General features: G+C 38.3%; 1 protein-coding gene across 2 annotated transcripts in view; it reads right to left on the bottom strand.

The window, feature by feature from the left end:
- MRTFB (myocardin related transcription factor B) overlaps positions 1-17,780 on the bottom strand; it is an 82,501-nt gene that overhangs the window by 41,221 nt on the left and 23,500 nt on the right. The window contains exon 1 of one of the 2 annotated variants that reach the window (XM_010204615.2): positions 5,776-6,133. The exons of the other annotated variant lie outside the window; for it this stretch is intronic. Within the exon in view, the coding sequence (XP_010202917.2) occupies positions 5,776-5,896 (121 nt within the window). The 5' untranslated portion in view covers positions 5,897-6,133. Of the gene's footprint in view, positions 1-5,775; positions 6,134-17,780 lie in introns of those variants that run through there. 2 annotated transcript variants of the gene reach the window in all.

The following is a 17,780-nucleotide window of genomic DNA, read 5'->3' on the forward strand; positions in this document are numbered from 1 at the left end:
TAACATAGTGTTTGTTTTGTTTATATGACATGTCCATGAAGGAAGGAAGGAGAGAGAAAAGCCATGAAAATATTTTAGTTACCTTTTATTTGTTGCAAGTGTTTCTAAGTAAGTTGTACAGCATTTTAAAGGTAAGATGCATCTGAAATTATGGCATTCACCTCCCAGCAGACTGAAGATAGTGATATAGCAAATAAATATAACAATCGATCATTAAAGAACTCAGATTTCATCTAATCCAGAGTATATGTGCTATATTTGCTTCAATCTTCCAAACTTTCACTTATGCCAGGGTATAATTTAAAAAAGAAACTATTTTACCTTTTAAAAATCCTTTATTTATTTTTATAAACTTTTTTTTTTTTTTTCCCATTATTGTACCTGTGATTTTTCTGCTAAGAAAATATCCAAAATAATGAAGAAAAGTGAAACAGTCTCTGATGCACACTCATTTAAAGCCAGTCATACTTTCATTTCAGTTTAGAAATGTTCTGGATAAACATAAAGCATGTGAATGGTGACTGCTGAGGCCTCTTTCAGATTATCTCTTCAGAATCCTGGAGGGAAGCCCTGTAGGACCTCCAAATCTTTTCAATTATACCACTGTGATTTAAAGCTTTTGTCTGGAAGCCAGTAATGATGTACATATAACTGTTTCCAGAACTAACATCATCATCATACTGAAAGTAGAAAATTAAAAGCTAGATGAGAAAGATAGCTAAATGTAAACTTAACATTTAAAACAAAATATAAAGCAGAACAATATCATCACTTCAGAAGCTTAAATGACTAGGCTATAGGACAATCTGTATTATATCCTATTGCTATGGAACATGTTGCTTAGAAACAAGCCAGAACCTACATGAGCCGCCAAACAAATTACCAGAATGTCTGTCGGGATGAAAAAAACATACACACACAACACACACACACACACACCACACAGATTCATATATACGAAAAAGGAGAATCTACTTTTCACAATTCTTTAAAAATCATTAAAATGAGAAAATCCACCTTTGTGAGTGGAAAGCCCAAATACACTAAAGTTGACATTTCAAGTATTCTGTAAAATTGCATACCTTAAGGACATTAACAACAACTCACATACAACAATATATAGAAAACATTAACTTGTGTTTTGTAAGTCTGCAAGTATTTATCTGTTTAGTATAGTCTTCTGATTTTTAAAAAACTAATCTGCATTTCCTCAGACACTGCAGGAATCAGCCAAGAAGTGCTCTGTCAAGAGACTCGTGAAACTTGGGTTTAAATTCTACATCTCCTACAGACTTGCTTTGTGATAATTTGGAGCATATTACATCGAATGATGACAGACGATTTCCAGCCAAGCCCTCTCGAGATGGTATTATCTCCATTTTCCATGCTTTTCCTAGGCACAGCACAGCCAGCAAACAAAATGCACACCCAAGCAGATCCTCCAACTCATGAAACGACACATTAATTCAAAACACCGAAGAAGGTGGATTTACACTAAGATGCCTGATTGCAAACTGGGATGTAAGCAATGGCTTTGTGTCAACTCTGCTATGTAGACAACACATCAGATTTCTGCAGATGCCTGCTCAGTGGATGAGTCAGATTGCTTACAGTGACAGCAGAGTTCCTGCATTAAGGAAGACTTTGCATTAAAAAGGCTGAGGTACATCTGTGTTTCGTTGGATGCTTTGTGAAAGAAGAAACCTCCAGAATAGCAATAAAACAGACAGCAGTTTCAGAGTGTGGTTTCATAACTTAGTGTGATCTAAAACAGGATTACTGATGAGAAGACAATGCTCTCTTCCTCCCTCCAATCCCAGGTGCTTCTGTTTCATCTACACTGGCAAAGATGAAGCCTGTCAAGTCAGTGCTCTGATCCAGATGAAAACTAACACTATTGAAATAAACAGTCTTCTCTATTCATTGATCCTACACACTTCAGGACTGCAGAATTACTAATGCCAACACGAGAGAGGCTGGCAGTGAGCAGGGTAGGGCTCGATGAGACTACACACACTTTTGGCAGCAGTAGTCTTAACCCTAACCTTTTATAAAACCCTTAAAGAAATCTTGTAGTTGCCATAGCAAGTCTCCTCAGAACTCCTTAGCCATCGTATCCTCTAATTGTACAAAGATGGCATACAAAATCAAATGAATGCATTTTGGCCTTGGTTTATTGAAGTGTTTAAGCATGTGTGTATTCTAACAGGTTTACTATATGTTTATTATTCATTTAAATGGGACAATGAAGAAGAAAATTTTGTGGAATAAATGCTGATTTACTTGTAAGACATAAAATTATCCCACTGTCATTAAAGAGATTGTTTATGGTAGATGTACAAATTAGAGAATTTTAACACAGCCTCACCAGATCAGTACACTGAATTTACAGTGCTTCCTTTATTAATTAAGATGACAGGAATAATGCTTCCCCACACTCCCCCTCAAGTATTTTTTCTCACTATCTGTCACCAGAAACATACCTGATAGGCTATCCCTGATAAGGAATCAGAGAAACATCTCTGAACACCATAACAGAAAACAAAAAGCTTTTTTGTTTTAAACAAAAAAACCCCAAACACATCACCAAAAAAACCACAAAAACCTCAAACAAACAAACAATTTCCAACACAAGCAAAACCAGCAATCCAACAGTAGAACCTTTAACATGCTACCGCAGGAGAGCAGTAGAAGTCGAGGGTATCACCAATACACGACATGCCAGCAGTAGCAGGAAATCTGTTAAATAAACAGTTCTCATGTAATATTGATTTGATTGCAAGAGAGGAAGGGAAGAAATCCTTCCTGACTAAATCTGGTAATCTATTAACCAGGCAGCATGAAGACATTTCCAGCAAGCACCTGAGAAATTCCCATGCTTCATTCATTCCCCCTCCTGCATCCTGTTTCTAGCACTCGTCAGTCTCCAGTTCCTCACAAAACAGTAAAATTAAGCAGCAATACAAATCCAGGAAAGACATTACGTTTCAAGGTGGAAAGCAAATTTCCTTCCTGGTTCGGTGTTTGTTCTTCTTACAGTAACCTGCAGGCAACTGGTAACTTGAAGCTCAAATTAATATGTGAAAAAGATGGTGCAAGATGGAATCCAATCTTCTTTAAAATCCCGCCTGAGACAGCACCATATTGATTTGTGTTTCCATCAAAAGTACCTTTCCTTTTTAAAGAAATACTAATTAAAAAAAGAAACTGCACCTACCACTTCTCATAAGATGCTCATGGCTGAAATAAGCACACTGTACTGCCCCAGGATTTTTAGATTTATCTAACAAAAATGGATTATGAAGCAAAGGCTGTAGCATCTTTTGAATTACTTTGACCTTTATGTACCTATTTATCTGGGTTTGCCAAGAGAATACCATTTTTAATTTTTGCAGATGGTATTCAGAAGTGTTTTTGTGTCCTAACAATAAGGGGTTGATGATTCAGGTGGCAAAACCAGTCATACCATCATTTGAATCGAAGGAAAAAAAGACCAAAAAAAAAGGGAAGAAACAACAATACAGAATGCCACAACTAATTTTTGGATACACTGTTCTGTAAACTAAGAAGTGTTTAAATGTAATTTCTAATGTCATTTAAATTAACAAGTGTAACTGATTTTTTTTAAATCTACAAAATACCTGCACTATATGTTTCATAACACTATACACTAAAAAAAGTGAAGCTCTGATTTAGTCTCTCTAGTTGCAAATCAAGCAGATTTCCAACATTTTCCATAATTCCTTCTATATACTACACGAAAGAAGATGGGTTTTTTTCCCTAAGTTTTAGAAAGAGGAGATTCATACTCTCAAAAAGAGGTTCATTATTGTAATTATTAGGTTGCCAAACTTAGGAGAGATAAAAGGATAAGCAATCTTCACTGGGGAAAAGTGAAAATGGAGAACAGGTACTAAAACAGAGAAAAGGAAGCTAAGACAGTGATTGTGGAAAACAATTACATCTTCTTTTATGCACGGAATAATTTAAACTCTAACATACTCATGAATTTAGACTGAAAGAGAGTCCCATAATTGCAGGGTTTTTGCTCCTCTGACAGACCATCATTATTGTAATGTATGCTCTTTCATCCACTTTCAACATAACTGGCATATTCAAAGAAGACTGAAGATAATGATTTACTGTGGTTACTGATTAGCCCACCTACACTATCCACCATGTTCATTTTTTCACATCTTCCTCCCCTTTATTTCTCGGTAGCTTAAATTAGTTAGCTGGGGTTGTTTTCTACAGTATTTCCCACAACAGTATGCCTGCTTCTCTGTCCTTCTTAACTTCCTTGCCTTCCTTCTTTGTTCCTGTTTCCCTGCAGAGCTTTAGAGGTTGCAGCAGCAGGTTTAACTGGACCCTGTTTGGGGTTGCCAGACAAACACCATGAAAAAAGCAGCCACTGTTGGCCCTTTCCCTTCAGCCACTGTCTCAATCGGTACTTTCCTGCTTTAAAGGAAGCAAAACTGTTGTGTTCTCAGACACAAACACATGCATCAATACTCAACTACTATCTTTCCAATCAGTGAGAAACCTTTGGTATCACTACATTACATAACAATCTGTTTCTCTAGCCTTAACTTACAGCTATGTAAAAGGGATTATAAAAATAAACTGTCAGTTAGTGAATTTGAGAATGAATATGGCCTATCTTTATGCTATTTTATACGTTATTAAGGTCCACATTTTAAAACAAACAAAACACCAGAAGAAACAGCATTTAAATGGAGAACGGGGAAAGGCAGTCTTGCCACACCACCAAGAAATCTCTGAATCACCAGACAAGCCAGATATCTCTGGAAGAAAAGCCAAGGCAGAGTGCTGTAAAAGAAAGGAAGAAATGTCATCTGCTACAAATACAGTGTTTCTGAATGATTAAGAAGTTGGGAGTCCTGAACTGCCACGAGCCTGCTATGTTAACATACACCAGTTCCCCAGCTGCTCTCTGCATGGCAGCTGGCCTCAAGAGGTTTATTCCTTCTTCTCCTTAACACTAGAAGGCCAGCTAGAAGAGTATCTCCAGCTAAGAGGGTTTAAGACAACTTGCAGGTCTCATCAGTATTATTGTCACAACCTAACAAACACTACTTCAAATGAATCTGGTATACTACCATTTGTCAGCTTGAAATAACGCTCCAAATATCCTCAAAACTATTGGTATTTTACAAGCTAATGCTTGTAAATATCAATTTAATTCACAGTCTAAACCCAATCATTTAAGGAGACATAATGTACTTTGAAAAGCATACATCTTGAAAGCAGAGTCAAATCTAATTTGAAGTACGAGGGGAGAAGGGACTTCTAAAAAGACAGTAGCTGAGAAAAGCACTGCTGAAAATGAGGTAGTAATACATGTCTAAAACTAAAGGTTTGTAGGACTTTATTTTTAGTAGTGTCACACTTAATGACATTTATTTCATTAAATTTACTTAAACAGTAACATTTTGAAGCATTTGGTGCAATATCTACAGGACGATTTCAGAGTACTTCATGATTTCACTACAAACTAAATGCTCCTGTGAAAAGGCTAATTCATCACTTATTTTTCTTCGTACTGCAATTTGTATCAAGCTATTATCATCGTTACTTTAACAGTCTCGGGTAAATTCTAAATTTAGCTTTTAAGAGATTTTAAGAGGGAAAACAATACCCTTAGTTAAGCTACAAAAATTCTTCCCTACATCCAGCATTACACCACAAATGCTGGTGAACTGACCCTGCCTGGTACTTCTGCATTTTCTCTCCCCTGAACAGCGAGCAACTGACCTTCCTTGAGACTTTTCTGGCTGTTCCCCTCAAGGCATTCCTTCTCCTTCAGCGGCTTCACATCTCCAGCGGGTAAAATCTCGGAAAAGCCCTGTTGCTGCTTCTTGGAGCTATCGATCATGATGAGAATCCTTTAGATTAACAACATCCAGCGTAGGAAAAACAACCCAAAGCCGGCTGGTCCCGGTGCAGTCCCGCTGCCGAACGTCGCTGCCGGGCGCCTGCTACGCGCGGGGGAACCGCGGCCCTGCGCGGCTCTGCGCATCCATCGCCTGGCGCTGCCCTGGGAGCGCTGCCCGCGCCGGAGCCCGCACCCGCGCAGGCGGCAGCGCGGAGCATGGGAAGCACAGCTCCCAAAGCCCACCTCTTTTCCCAGACAACCACTCCCCCTCTTCCCTCAGTTACGCTTGCTTCCTCTGCACATTGGCGTGTCGATGTGCAGCTCCGACGGTCAATCATCTGACAAAGAATGAGTCAAGCAGTTAAAAATAAATGCAGCAGCCTTCGCTGATACCCCAGACAAAGTACTGCCGGGGACTCGCTCCCTTTCCCCCTTTCTTCTCCCTTCCCCCACTACTCCGAACGCTGCTGCGGGGAGCTGAAACACTGCACCTTTGCCTGACTTGCACATCCCTTCCACGGGGAGATTCACCAGTAAACAAAGCTGCACGTTGCCTTTTGGAAAAGTTGTGTTTGAGGAACCTCCCCATCAGCCCCAGCGCTTGTTTCAGAGACATTTACCTAGCAGAGGTAAGTGGGGGAAAAAATCAGTGATTATTTCCATGTCTTTCCCTGAGAGATTTCTGCTCTTTGTAAATATCTAAAACCCAAGTATTTTCTTATTTTCCTTTTTGCATTATAGCTACACATCTTATTATTCCCTGCAGTTTTAACAGTATTTCCTCCCACAACCACTGATCTGCCATTCTTTCCAGCATATCCTATTTATCTTAAATGAGTCATCAGTGTCAACCTGGCAAGACTGTGGGGAAACAGATCTGCATTTCAGGTACTTAGAGAAATAAACAATACATAATTTTCAGTAGTCACTACTTGTCAACAAGTAACTCTGGCAGGTGCATTTTCCCTTACCTTTGGCCTAAAAATGCCATCACTTGACATGTTTTAATATTTTAAATCCTTCAGCCTCAAATTATATAGGACATCTCCACTCAAAAACTGCTTCACTTATATGGCATGAATTTGAGATCACATACAATAACAATCACCTGATGCAGAATTTTTTAATAGTGGAAACTAGGAAAAAAGAAATCATCTTGCCTCTTTGGATGTTCTTACAAGACAATCACTCAACACTGACTCTTCGCCTTAACAGTGCACTCCCAGGGCAAGCGACTGATACCATGGGCTGTGGGGGACAGCCAGAGAGGCTTTCAAGTCCTGCCGTCTTCCTACTGCCAGGAGAAGGGACAGACATCTAGATTTGCTCACAACTGCAGATTCAAAGCAAATGTGAACTTGCTAGGCCCTTATCAGCTTCTTGACATCTAAGAAGCCGAAAATACAGACAAAAGAAAAACTCTTGTGGCATAAATTGAGGCAGTTCAGCCAGCCTAAAGATTTGTTGTTCGTACATTGTGTGTGTAAAAATTATCTTAAGATTTTATTTAATGACAAATTACAGACTATTCAAGTATGATCTTGATGAATGCAAGAAAAAAATATTACTGTGGACAAACTCCTTCATAAATCAAATGAACTTCCTCACTGCCTGCAGCAGGAACACTTGATTTGCACAAGGAACTACATTACTGTTTAAAAACTCCACATATTCAGAATAAAAGAAAAATCCAGACAGGCAGAATGTATACATACTGCTAAAGAAAGCTATATGAAAATCTGACACCATCAATAAGTAGGATTTTCCACAGTTATGGATATATCAGGTTTCAACTCCACATTTTTCTTGTGCCGACAGTGGAGTTAACACTTTGGATGGCTGAATTATATCCTAGAAGTATAACAAGATGTAGCAGCAGAAATTGTTTTGTGGGAAGGGTACAGCACACTTCACATATTGTCTGAAAAAACATTACATTGGTCTGAAGTGATTTCAAAATGTTTCACAGATCAGAATATTTTGAAGTTTAAACAAATGAGGAAACTAATAAGGACGTGTGTCATGAAAGAACGCAAGGAGTAATACATTTTCCTTCAAACATCATAGTCCTAAAGGTAGTTCTATGCATTCCTACCTGCTTATGGTGCTTTATATAAATTAAGAGTGTCCAAGTGCTCAAGGAAATGCCAGAAGACAGTAACAACAGTTGGGTAACTGCATTCAAGCCTTCATGAACATTTCTCACCTGTTCAGAACAATGAGCTTTAGTAGCATGGAGTTCCTGCCATTCACTCCTCCCCCTTTACAAGGGTGCCCACTCCACAGCAAAACTGACAGAAAGGAGTATGCTTGTGTTTCAGCCACTTAGAGTTAAGCTTAATATTTTGCTTCAAATCTACCTTCTAGTTCACTAAAAGCTGACATACAGGTTAATATTTTAAAACAGCTTTTAGAAATTTGATCAATATCTCAACAGTAATTTGCAAAATAACTTTATGAAGAAAAGAAGGAACCATACAATTTATGGAAGATAAGAATAATGAAATTCTTGTGAAGACTAGGAGAGACGAATGGTCAAAACAGTGCTGTGCGTTTTCCATGTAATCGAATACTGCAGTTGCCAATAAATGCTCAATAACATTGAATACGTGGGCAGGGGCAGATATAACTGAAGAGGAAGAAGATACCTTGGAAGAAGAAAATAGTTTCTGTTCAGATTCTACGATTCTGTGAGTACTGAGAACTCCTGGACACTCTCTCAGGGAAGAGTTGCTCTTAAAACCCTGCACAATGAATGACACTTACTCCCAAATTCATGAAAAAAAAGACTCATATTCCAACATCTTGTTTTCCCAGCAGTCTTGAATATACAGCAATCCAAACTCAACCTAGAATTTGGATATACTGGTTACCTGAGCACACAACAATGTAGTTTTACTATTTTTAGTGATAAGACTTCAAAGAAAAAAATAATCATTGTGTCGAATAGAAAAGTCTAAAATTCTGAGACAGTTTCACAGGCACCTGAGGGCATCTCACAACTGCCAGTTCAGTAGCTGTAGTTGCAGCACTGTCACATGGGTAAAGTGCCTGTTTTTATGAGTGACTTTCTCACATTCCTAAGAGCTGTACTAGAAGGTACAGAAGCTGTTAGCTGGTGGATACATTGAAGTACTAAATTCTGCTAACTAACAATACTTGGTTGTTCACAGGTGTCTTCCAATCATGAGCAGGTCCCATGTGAAACAAGGTGAAGTGCCTCCTCACCATCCCCAGAGAGCCAATCCACCTGCCTTTTAAGATCTCCCTTTTCCCTGCTGAATAAAATAGATGTGTAACACTTCCAGAGCAGTTCACATATGCTCTTACTTTTGACTGCTAGAGCACCATACCTACTTTGCACATTTACTTTTGCACTTCCAAACCTGATGGTAATTTTTTAAGCTCTTGCAGAATAGCAGAAGCCCTGTCATCAGCCACCAACACTGTGCTGATGCTTTAACCATACTGCCTTATGTTTGGATAGTGTCTGTCTTGAAAGGTCATTGTTTTGACAGATAAAAAATGCTTTGTACAGCCCTTGCTGTCACTGTTGGTTTTAAAGGATGCTAATTCCACATGCATCTTAAAAGAGATGGTGAAAAACTTCAAGGATGGGAACTTAATACTTTCCCATTCAAATCACCCATTGTGTCCTGCAACAAAAAAATCCTTTAGAATAAGTATATGTGAAAAAACCCAATAAATTAGTTGTTACTTGACTGCTCTTTAAAGCCTTTATTTTTTCACAGTTATACAGTAAATACAAGAGAACCCATCAAATATAAAATATATACAATAAAAGCTTGGTGACTTTCAACTCCATTCACAGTTTGAATGGCTTTTGTGTTCAGTTTCTAAAAGGCATCTGGAATTCAGATTGTCATTTGAAATTCATTGCATAATTAAAAAACAGGCCAAAAAACTTTTTCTAATTGCTAAATTTTCATCTTGTCTTCGAGCTGCTTGCTGACTGTACTTAAATACACATGGGTTTATAATAAAGGAGACCTACTCATTTTGAAAGTAAACAAAGTATAACCTCTCCAATTTGAATAGGTACCTATTTCAAGGAGCTATTGTTAACAGTACAAATAGCTAATTTACGGTGAGGATCATGCAGAAACCTACAATAACCTAGAAACCATTGTGGCTGAAACACTACTTTCTATCAACCAACAAAACGTTAGTATCTCTTCTAGCTATAAGAAAACATTAAGCAGCCCATGTTGTACCTTTCAATTGCAGGTTTAAACACAATTACAAACAGCATCAGTGTGTGAAAAAGGTCGAAGTGAAAGATATACAGCAAGGGTTTTGTTTCAATAAAGACTAAATTGTTGGGACTCACATCATCTTCAGAGGTTAGAAGTACCTCTCAATTTAAGTTGCATATAGTCTGTAAGTGTGTGAAATGAAAAAAAACGGCTTCAGAATGGAACATCACTGTAAGTTCCATAAACTAGAGTCTCCTAACGTCTCATTTAATAGTAACGTATTGCACAAGTTTTTCATAAACATGTTTGCTCTTAATCTAAGGTAATCAATGTTTTTTCTTTCCATCCTCGTGCAATGCAGCCTTTGAAGTGTTCTGCCAATCTTCAGCCTACTTCAGCCTACAGAAAAAGCTTTATCTTAAAAAAAGGAAATGCCAAATAGATGCTCGCCAAAAATCACAATGTAAAGGAGGAAACAATCCAGCAACACTGTACCCTTCCTCCACAGTGCACCTTGTCTGCCACTCAGAAGAGACCCGTTATCTTTTGAAGTATCAGTGATCTGGTGAGTGAGATCACTAACTGTGAGCAATTTCACAACCTCATTAAACATGAAGTAACTAAGCAACAATTGCTTTAACAGTACATTCCAACTCTTCACATCATATGGAGCTCATTCCTTTGCAATCCCATTAAAAAACCCAACAACCTACACAGGAATTTAAGCAAGCAAACTAAAGAACAGTCTTAGGTATTTAATCTGTTTCACTATTACAAGTGAAACAAGCGGGGAAGCAAAGCTTAATTACACAAACATTTCTTTCATCTTGGCTTCACAAACACTTTGATGAATTTCTTGGTCCTACTATAACTGTGTCAGGATGATCCAGTTCATCAAGGTATAACTATTTCTTCACATTGGTAAACAGTGCTCTCACTGCACAAACGAAAACATTCATTCAAATAATCTGTTACCATTTATTCTATTGCTTCTTTAAATAGTAAGAACATTACCTTGAAGGGTTTTCACAGGTTAACTTAAGCTTGTTGTTTCCCCTCCTCCTCCACCCCAGCCACCACTGACAACTGATGTCTATTCTGTCTTCTTGTTTTGTCAACAATGAAGTATTTTTTTCTACACCAGTACATAAGTTCTTTGCTTTGAATGCTTAAGACATTTGTCAAACATCTCAGCAGTAAATCTTATGCACAGTCTTATGCTTCTACTTAAGATAAACAGACAAAATCCAAAGCATTCAAGTCTCATCATCATATTCTTTGGTAGTAAAACATCAAGTATATCTTTCTATTTGATTTTTGGAAAATGTCCAGTTTTGGCAGTAGCATTGTGTACTAGGCTGTGACTACGGAATTACCTCAGGGGGATTGAAGACTTCCACCTATATTCTAAACCACTGTGGTAAAGACCCAAATAACCAAAATTATGGTCACCTTTGACCTCAGTTACTCTTCCTAGAATAATTCCAAACACACTGATATCAATTTTATAAGTCTGTGTTCTCTTCTCCCACTAAAACCTGTACAAATCCTTTTAAGGGAAGACATATGTTCACAATGTTCAATGTTTAAAGGAAAATTCCCCTACCACTCAGCCTTGCCCATGTTTACATCTAAATAAATACTTTAAGATTATATGTAGAAAACACATTAAAATATCATTTTACATGCTTAACTGCACATATGTATTTTTTTCAAGGACAACATCTGGTTATCCACCATGCTACCAAAGGTACATATAATGAGTACTGCACATCAGTTACCAGTTCTGTTTGCTCTCTGTGACCTTCTTGTCATGGCTGTGTCACCAGTGAACATTTCAAAGATAAGAAGCTAGGATTTAGTTTTAACAATTTAAAACAATTATATACAGTAGAATTTAAAATTAACTTGACTTTTTTTTCTACCCATGCATTTAGTTATCCACAAGGAATTTCAGGGAGAAAAAAAGTCAGATTGAGACAGTTTGACAGAGTGATCTCTTTGAAGGAGAACATGTTTTCCCTGTGTCCTATAAACACTCAAATGCCAAGTCCTCTAACAGGATCTTTTCATATATACCAGATGCCTTAAATTGAGTCAGTCACAGGTCATGTCTCCCATGTTAATCTCTTCACAATAAGCAGATAATTAAAACAAAAAACCAAAAAAATCTATAAATCAAACTAAACTGATGGAATGTTTGTTTAGAAGTTTACCAACGGAATGACCCTGCTGGAATTCTTTCATGTAGCCTGTGAAAATGTCAGAATATATTCCATTTAAGAGGTCACAATCCCTAGAGAGCTCTGAGTTTTGGCCTGCATGTCTTTTCACATGCTTTAATATTTGAAAATTGTTCCTTGTAGACACTGACTGATGCCCTGGGAATGCTTGGATTGTGGGAACTGGCAGTACCAATGACAAAGACAGACTTACTGGGAAATGAGTACCTAGTCAGTTTGTGCTCTCATCTTGTAACAGATAAGACAACATTCAAATATTTACAGGAAGACACATTAAAAACCACACATTAAAAGACATTTGTTTTTTTAATTGACACTTTATTTAAAGAAAAACAACAAAACAAAACACCACAAAAACCCAAACTCCAAAACATAGAATCATATCTATATATCTCAATTACTTATGCTGTGAGTTCTTACAAAGGGTTATTTAGTAGAATATTTGCACTGGATGTTCCATGGACTATTGAAATCTTAAAAGGGAAGACAAATCACAGACTCACTGACGTTGGAAGCAATCTCTGGACATCACCTAGTCCAAACCCTGTCCCAAAGAGGGTCAGCTGGAACAGGCAGCCCAGTCAGGCTTTTAATATCTCTATGGATGGAGATTTCACAACATCTCTGGGCACCCATTCTTCTACACACATACGTTTTTTATATGTGTGTATATATATATATATATACACACACACACACTATATACATACAGTGCATATATATATACATATATACACACACATGCATTTCTTTTGTAAGCTGAATCACGTATCTATATGCTATTTTCCAGATCTCTTTGCTTTCAGCTTAGTGCTTATGAAACCGGTGAATATAAGTTAATGTTTCCAGTGATTTTCTGTGCCAATCTGCTGCTTTAACCACAGCCACTAGCCATCTTGTCTCCACTTTACCTCTCCCAACTTTCCCAAGAAAATAACTTCTAAGCACAGTATCCTACCTATGTACCATTGGGAGAGGAAAAAAATGTGTCTCATTGGAGACGTTGAGTAGAAAAAACCTGTTGTAGATAGAAGGAGAATATTCCAAATTTCACTTGATTCGCTTGTGTCAAATTTGCAGCTTCAAATCTATTAACTGCACGGAAGACTAAGAACTTGTTCAGAAGCCATAAAGCTATGTTAAGAATGCATGATACCAGTCCTACATAATGAGGGAGTAGAAGATAAGAGATAACATACAAACTAATATACTCATGACTCTTTTAGATGCCAGAAAAATTCCTTTGGTTCATCAAATTTATTTAAGCAATATCATTAGGTTACTTGTGACGTAGATTTCATTTGGTTATTTTGAGAACTGTCTGTCTCCCAGCTGACTTGACTGTTCCCTTAGGAGGACTCAATATACACCATTTGGAGTATTTGGGTTTGGTTTGGTGTTTGTGGGTTTTTTGGTTTGGGTTTTGGGAGTGAGGTGCTTCATCTTCATCTTAATTCAGTCCAGTTCCCCACACGCTCTAGTGGCCCCATAGGAAGCCGTCATTCTCATCTGACCTTCAGTGCCTCAAAATCCTTGCTTCCTAGTGTCATTGATCTTATGCAGGCAGAGTGGCTAATTTCTTCAGGCTATTTTCTTCTACAAGAGATTTCTTCACCAGTCTTGCTTTTACTGTCCCAAGGCTTTTTTACTAACAAGATAATTAGCTAAATTCTGCTGTAGCTTGTTAATAGCTAGCCATCGGAGCCACATCTGGCAGACAGCCATGGTAGGCACATCACAACCTTTTCTACTCTCCTCCAGTACAAGATACACAAACCCAAACAGAACCAGAACGAAATCCCGTACCTCCTCTGGTTCTGAGTTTAGAGAAGCAGACACTCACTAGCCTCCGTTAGCTTAAACAAAATCACTTCTCCACACTATGCAGAGGATAGGGAATGGGCACACTCACAATCTGAGATGATTTAGAGCCAAGACAAAAGAGCCGAAGAATGACTACAGAGTGCTAAAGGCCTGTATAGGGGCCAACCAGTTATCTACCTGTTTGACAAGAATATGTCCAGGCTCTCATCTGTGGAATATGACTGCACAAGAGTAACTTACACATCTCTTTCAGAAACTAGTAGCCACTGTCACAAGGAGGCTCTGGCACAGTGGGATAGTCAAGGAAGCCACTGCAGAGACAACGGATCACTGTGAAACGGAACCTAGGACCTCTTCATTTTACATGTACCTTGAAGCAACTATGCTTGCATGGCTCCTGACACCCAAACATCCACACCTACCTCTCTCAGCCCAAGTGGCACACTCACCAATTCTGTGAAAGTACTAACTCAACATGCAAAAAGTTTTGCTCATGTGATGTGTCCTTTTTTGATGGTATCTGCATGTGCAACTGCTTCACACACTTTGGCTCTGAAACAGCAGGGTGGAAGGCTGCAAGCAGCATCATTCCCATCCACCCTCCTCCTGTCAGCAGCAGACAGCCTATCTTTCCCTCCCTTGCCACCTCCTGGCTCTCAGACAGAAGCTTGTGAAACTATGGTACCGTGCGTGGGTAGCATATTGTTCTGACTAGTACTTCAGCTGTGCCATGGTGCCTGCTACTCTGTCATTCTTCCCCCACTGCAGTCCAACTAAACAACACCTAGTCATCAATTTTCTCCTTCCTGCTCCCAAAGAAGAGCCTCATCTGTCACTTTTCACTTCCTCCAACTACTGTCCTTCCTATGGACACAACATGTTGACTAAGAAAGCAAACAGTGTACATAACCTAGTATTCTTCAGACAGGGATGCAAACCAAGAACTTCTTAAGGCCACACCATTCCATCTCCCAACGCTCATTTACATAAAGAGCCCATCTGCTCCCATGACAGGAACTATGCACCAGTGGTTGTGATCAGACTGCCAGAGTTACAGGCATGTCTTCAGTGTTCACTCAATATGTGACAAATATGAAAAGCAGAACCAATGAAAAGCAATTTTTGCTGCTTTTTGGCAAAAAAGCAATTTTTGCTGCTTTTTGGCAAGTGGAACAAGAGTTAGCCTGCAGAGAACAGGCTGCAATAAACAGGGCACAAGTTTACATGATCAAGGCACTGTAGATATTGCCTAATCATCCAGAAAGATGCAGACGAATGAGACACTTATATTAATTTCATTAGTAATCCCCTATTGCCCACAGCTGTTGTTTGAAAGAAAAAGAGGAATCTTAAAATTTTGACAGTTCAGAAGACCAATACACATCCTGGAAAGATGATTCTTTGTAATTACACCCAATTACAGACTCAAGATTACCTTCTATAAACAGATTGTTATTCTAAGCCCAAATAATTAAAGTGTTTGCTTTAGAGATGGTTCAGTTGAAGTATTTCAACTCTGCAATAAAACCTTCATCTAGCAAATCATCTTGATTACTTGCCCTGCTATTAAAATGGGAAACATTAACTGGTGAGTATTTGTTTCCAGACTTTTTATGATGGAAGACATCTGTCTGAAAAATGACGTTTGAGGAGACAACTATACATTGTTGCCCTTCTCTCTCTCACACATTCCTTAAATAAATTACCTGTTTGTCTTTATTCAGAGAGTAAACATGTGCATGTGCTTTTGGCTGGAGAAGTTTAAGATGCTATTGCCCCCCAACTGTTTTGTTTTTGATCCTCTACTGGAAGTTACATCTCTTCAACAGAGAGCATGTAAGTGTTCATTTGTGAACTTTAAGAGACAATATATCCATTGGAGCTTAATCTAAGCCATGAGATTTTGCACTGAAAACCACTGAGCTATGCTTACCTGCATTCTTATGGCATCTTTGTTGTTTGACTGTTATCTCTGGGGGCAGACTAGGCAGAGGAAGAGGAGTAAAATGTAAGAAAAGGAGGAAGTGGTAATATTTCAAATGACTATTGTCTCACCTGGCATACATCTGTAACTTCACTGTATGTTTTGGTTGCCCTGCTGTGGTTACCTCCATGGTAAACAAAACCAAACCAAAGCACAAGCCTCCCACACTTCCAGTGTCATTGGAAAAGTTTGAAAGTGGTTTCTATACTACCTTGTGCAACAACACCAGGCAGAACAATACTAGAATAAATCAGCCTTTTACTGGACTACTGCCAAAAGACTCATTCAAGTAAACAAAAGGTTTAAAGGATCGCTACCAAAGCTCACAGGAAACGTAATGCTTCATGCATAAAAATATTCAACAACCCCTTAAACACTTTAAGTGCCCCTGTATTCCTGTGCACAGAAATATCTTATGTTTACAGATTTTCTAAAATAGTGACATTAAAATACTCCTAAAACACCATATTTTTGGTAAAAACTAAAAACACAGAGTATTTAAAATACTTCAAGTATGAATCCATCAAGTTCAATTTTGAGTTTAAAGAATTTTCTTCTGATTTCAATTATTGCTAAAAAAAAAATAACCAAATTAACCAACGTGACTAAATCTGAACTTATGGACATGCAATAGTTTGAGTGCTCTGGAAGACAACAGTTTGTTGTTTTAAGAAAGTGATTTGAACACAAACATCTGTTTTTTCCAGTAACAAAAGCAGCCAGCCAGTATAAAGTCAAATATTGTCAAAGATTTTGCATAGGGACAGGAAAAGAACTAGGAGGCTCCTCTGAAGTTCATTTCATATTGTTTAAATACCAATAAAGCAGTCTCCTCTTAAACAACATTGGAAAGACACGTAAAATTGAACAGAATCATAGAACCATAGAATCATACAATGGTAGGGGTTGGAAGGGACCTTTAGAGATCATCTAGTCCAACCCCCCTGCAGAAGCAGGGTCACCTAGATCAGGTTGCATAGGAACATGTCCAGGCGGGTCTTGATGACCTCCAAGGAATAGGATAGGAAACTAGAGATCATCTAAAGGTCCACCTAGATCAGGTCACACAGGAATGCATTCAGGTGGGTTTTGAAAACCTCCAGAGAAGGAGCCTCCACACCCTCCCTGGGCAGCCTGTGCCAGGGCTCCCTCACCTCAACAATAAAATAGTTTTTTCTTACGTTTAAATAGAACTTTTTGTGTTCCAGCTTCTTTCTATCACCCCTTGTCCTGTCACTGGATACAAAAGTGATGCCCCAACCTCCTGACATCCACCATTTAGATATCTGTGAATATTAATAAGATCCCCTCATACAATCTCTTCCTCAAAGAAGACATCAAAAATCTTTGTGGAAGGCCTGATACTTACTAAGGACAGATGCTGAAAAGTATCCTAGGACGAATTACAATAAATAAAGAAAGAGTAACAGGGTAATGGCTCTTAAGTCAACTTGCACAGAGGAATGAGGCAGCTCCTCAAATTAGTCATTTCCCCCCGTCACTTTATTTATGAAAACCTCCTCTGTTATTTCAACAAGCCTTTAAGCATTAAAATATCTTGGTGATGCTTTTTCTTTGGAAGATAAAACAAGAATCAGATTATATACAAAGACAAT

This window comes from Colius striatus, chromosome 3, assembly GCF_028858725.1.
Source record: "Colius striatus isolate bColStr4 chromosome 3, bColStr4.1.hap1, whole genome shotgun sequence".
Taxonomy (NCBI): Eukaryota; Metazoa; Chordata; class Aves; order Coliiformes; family Coliidae; genus Colius; species Colius striatus.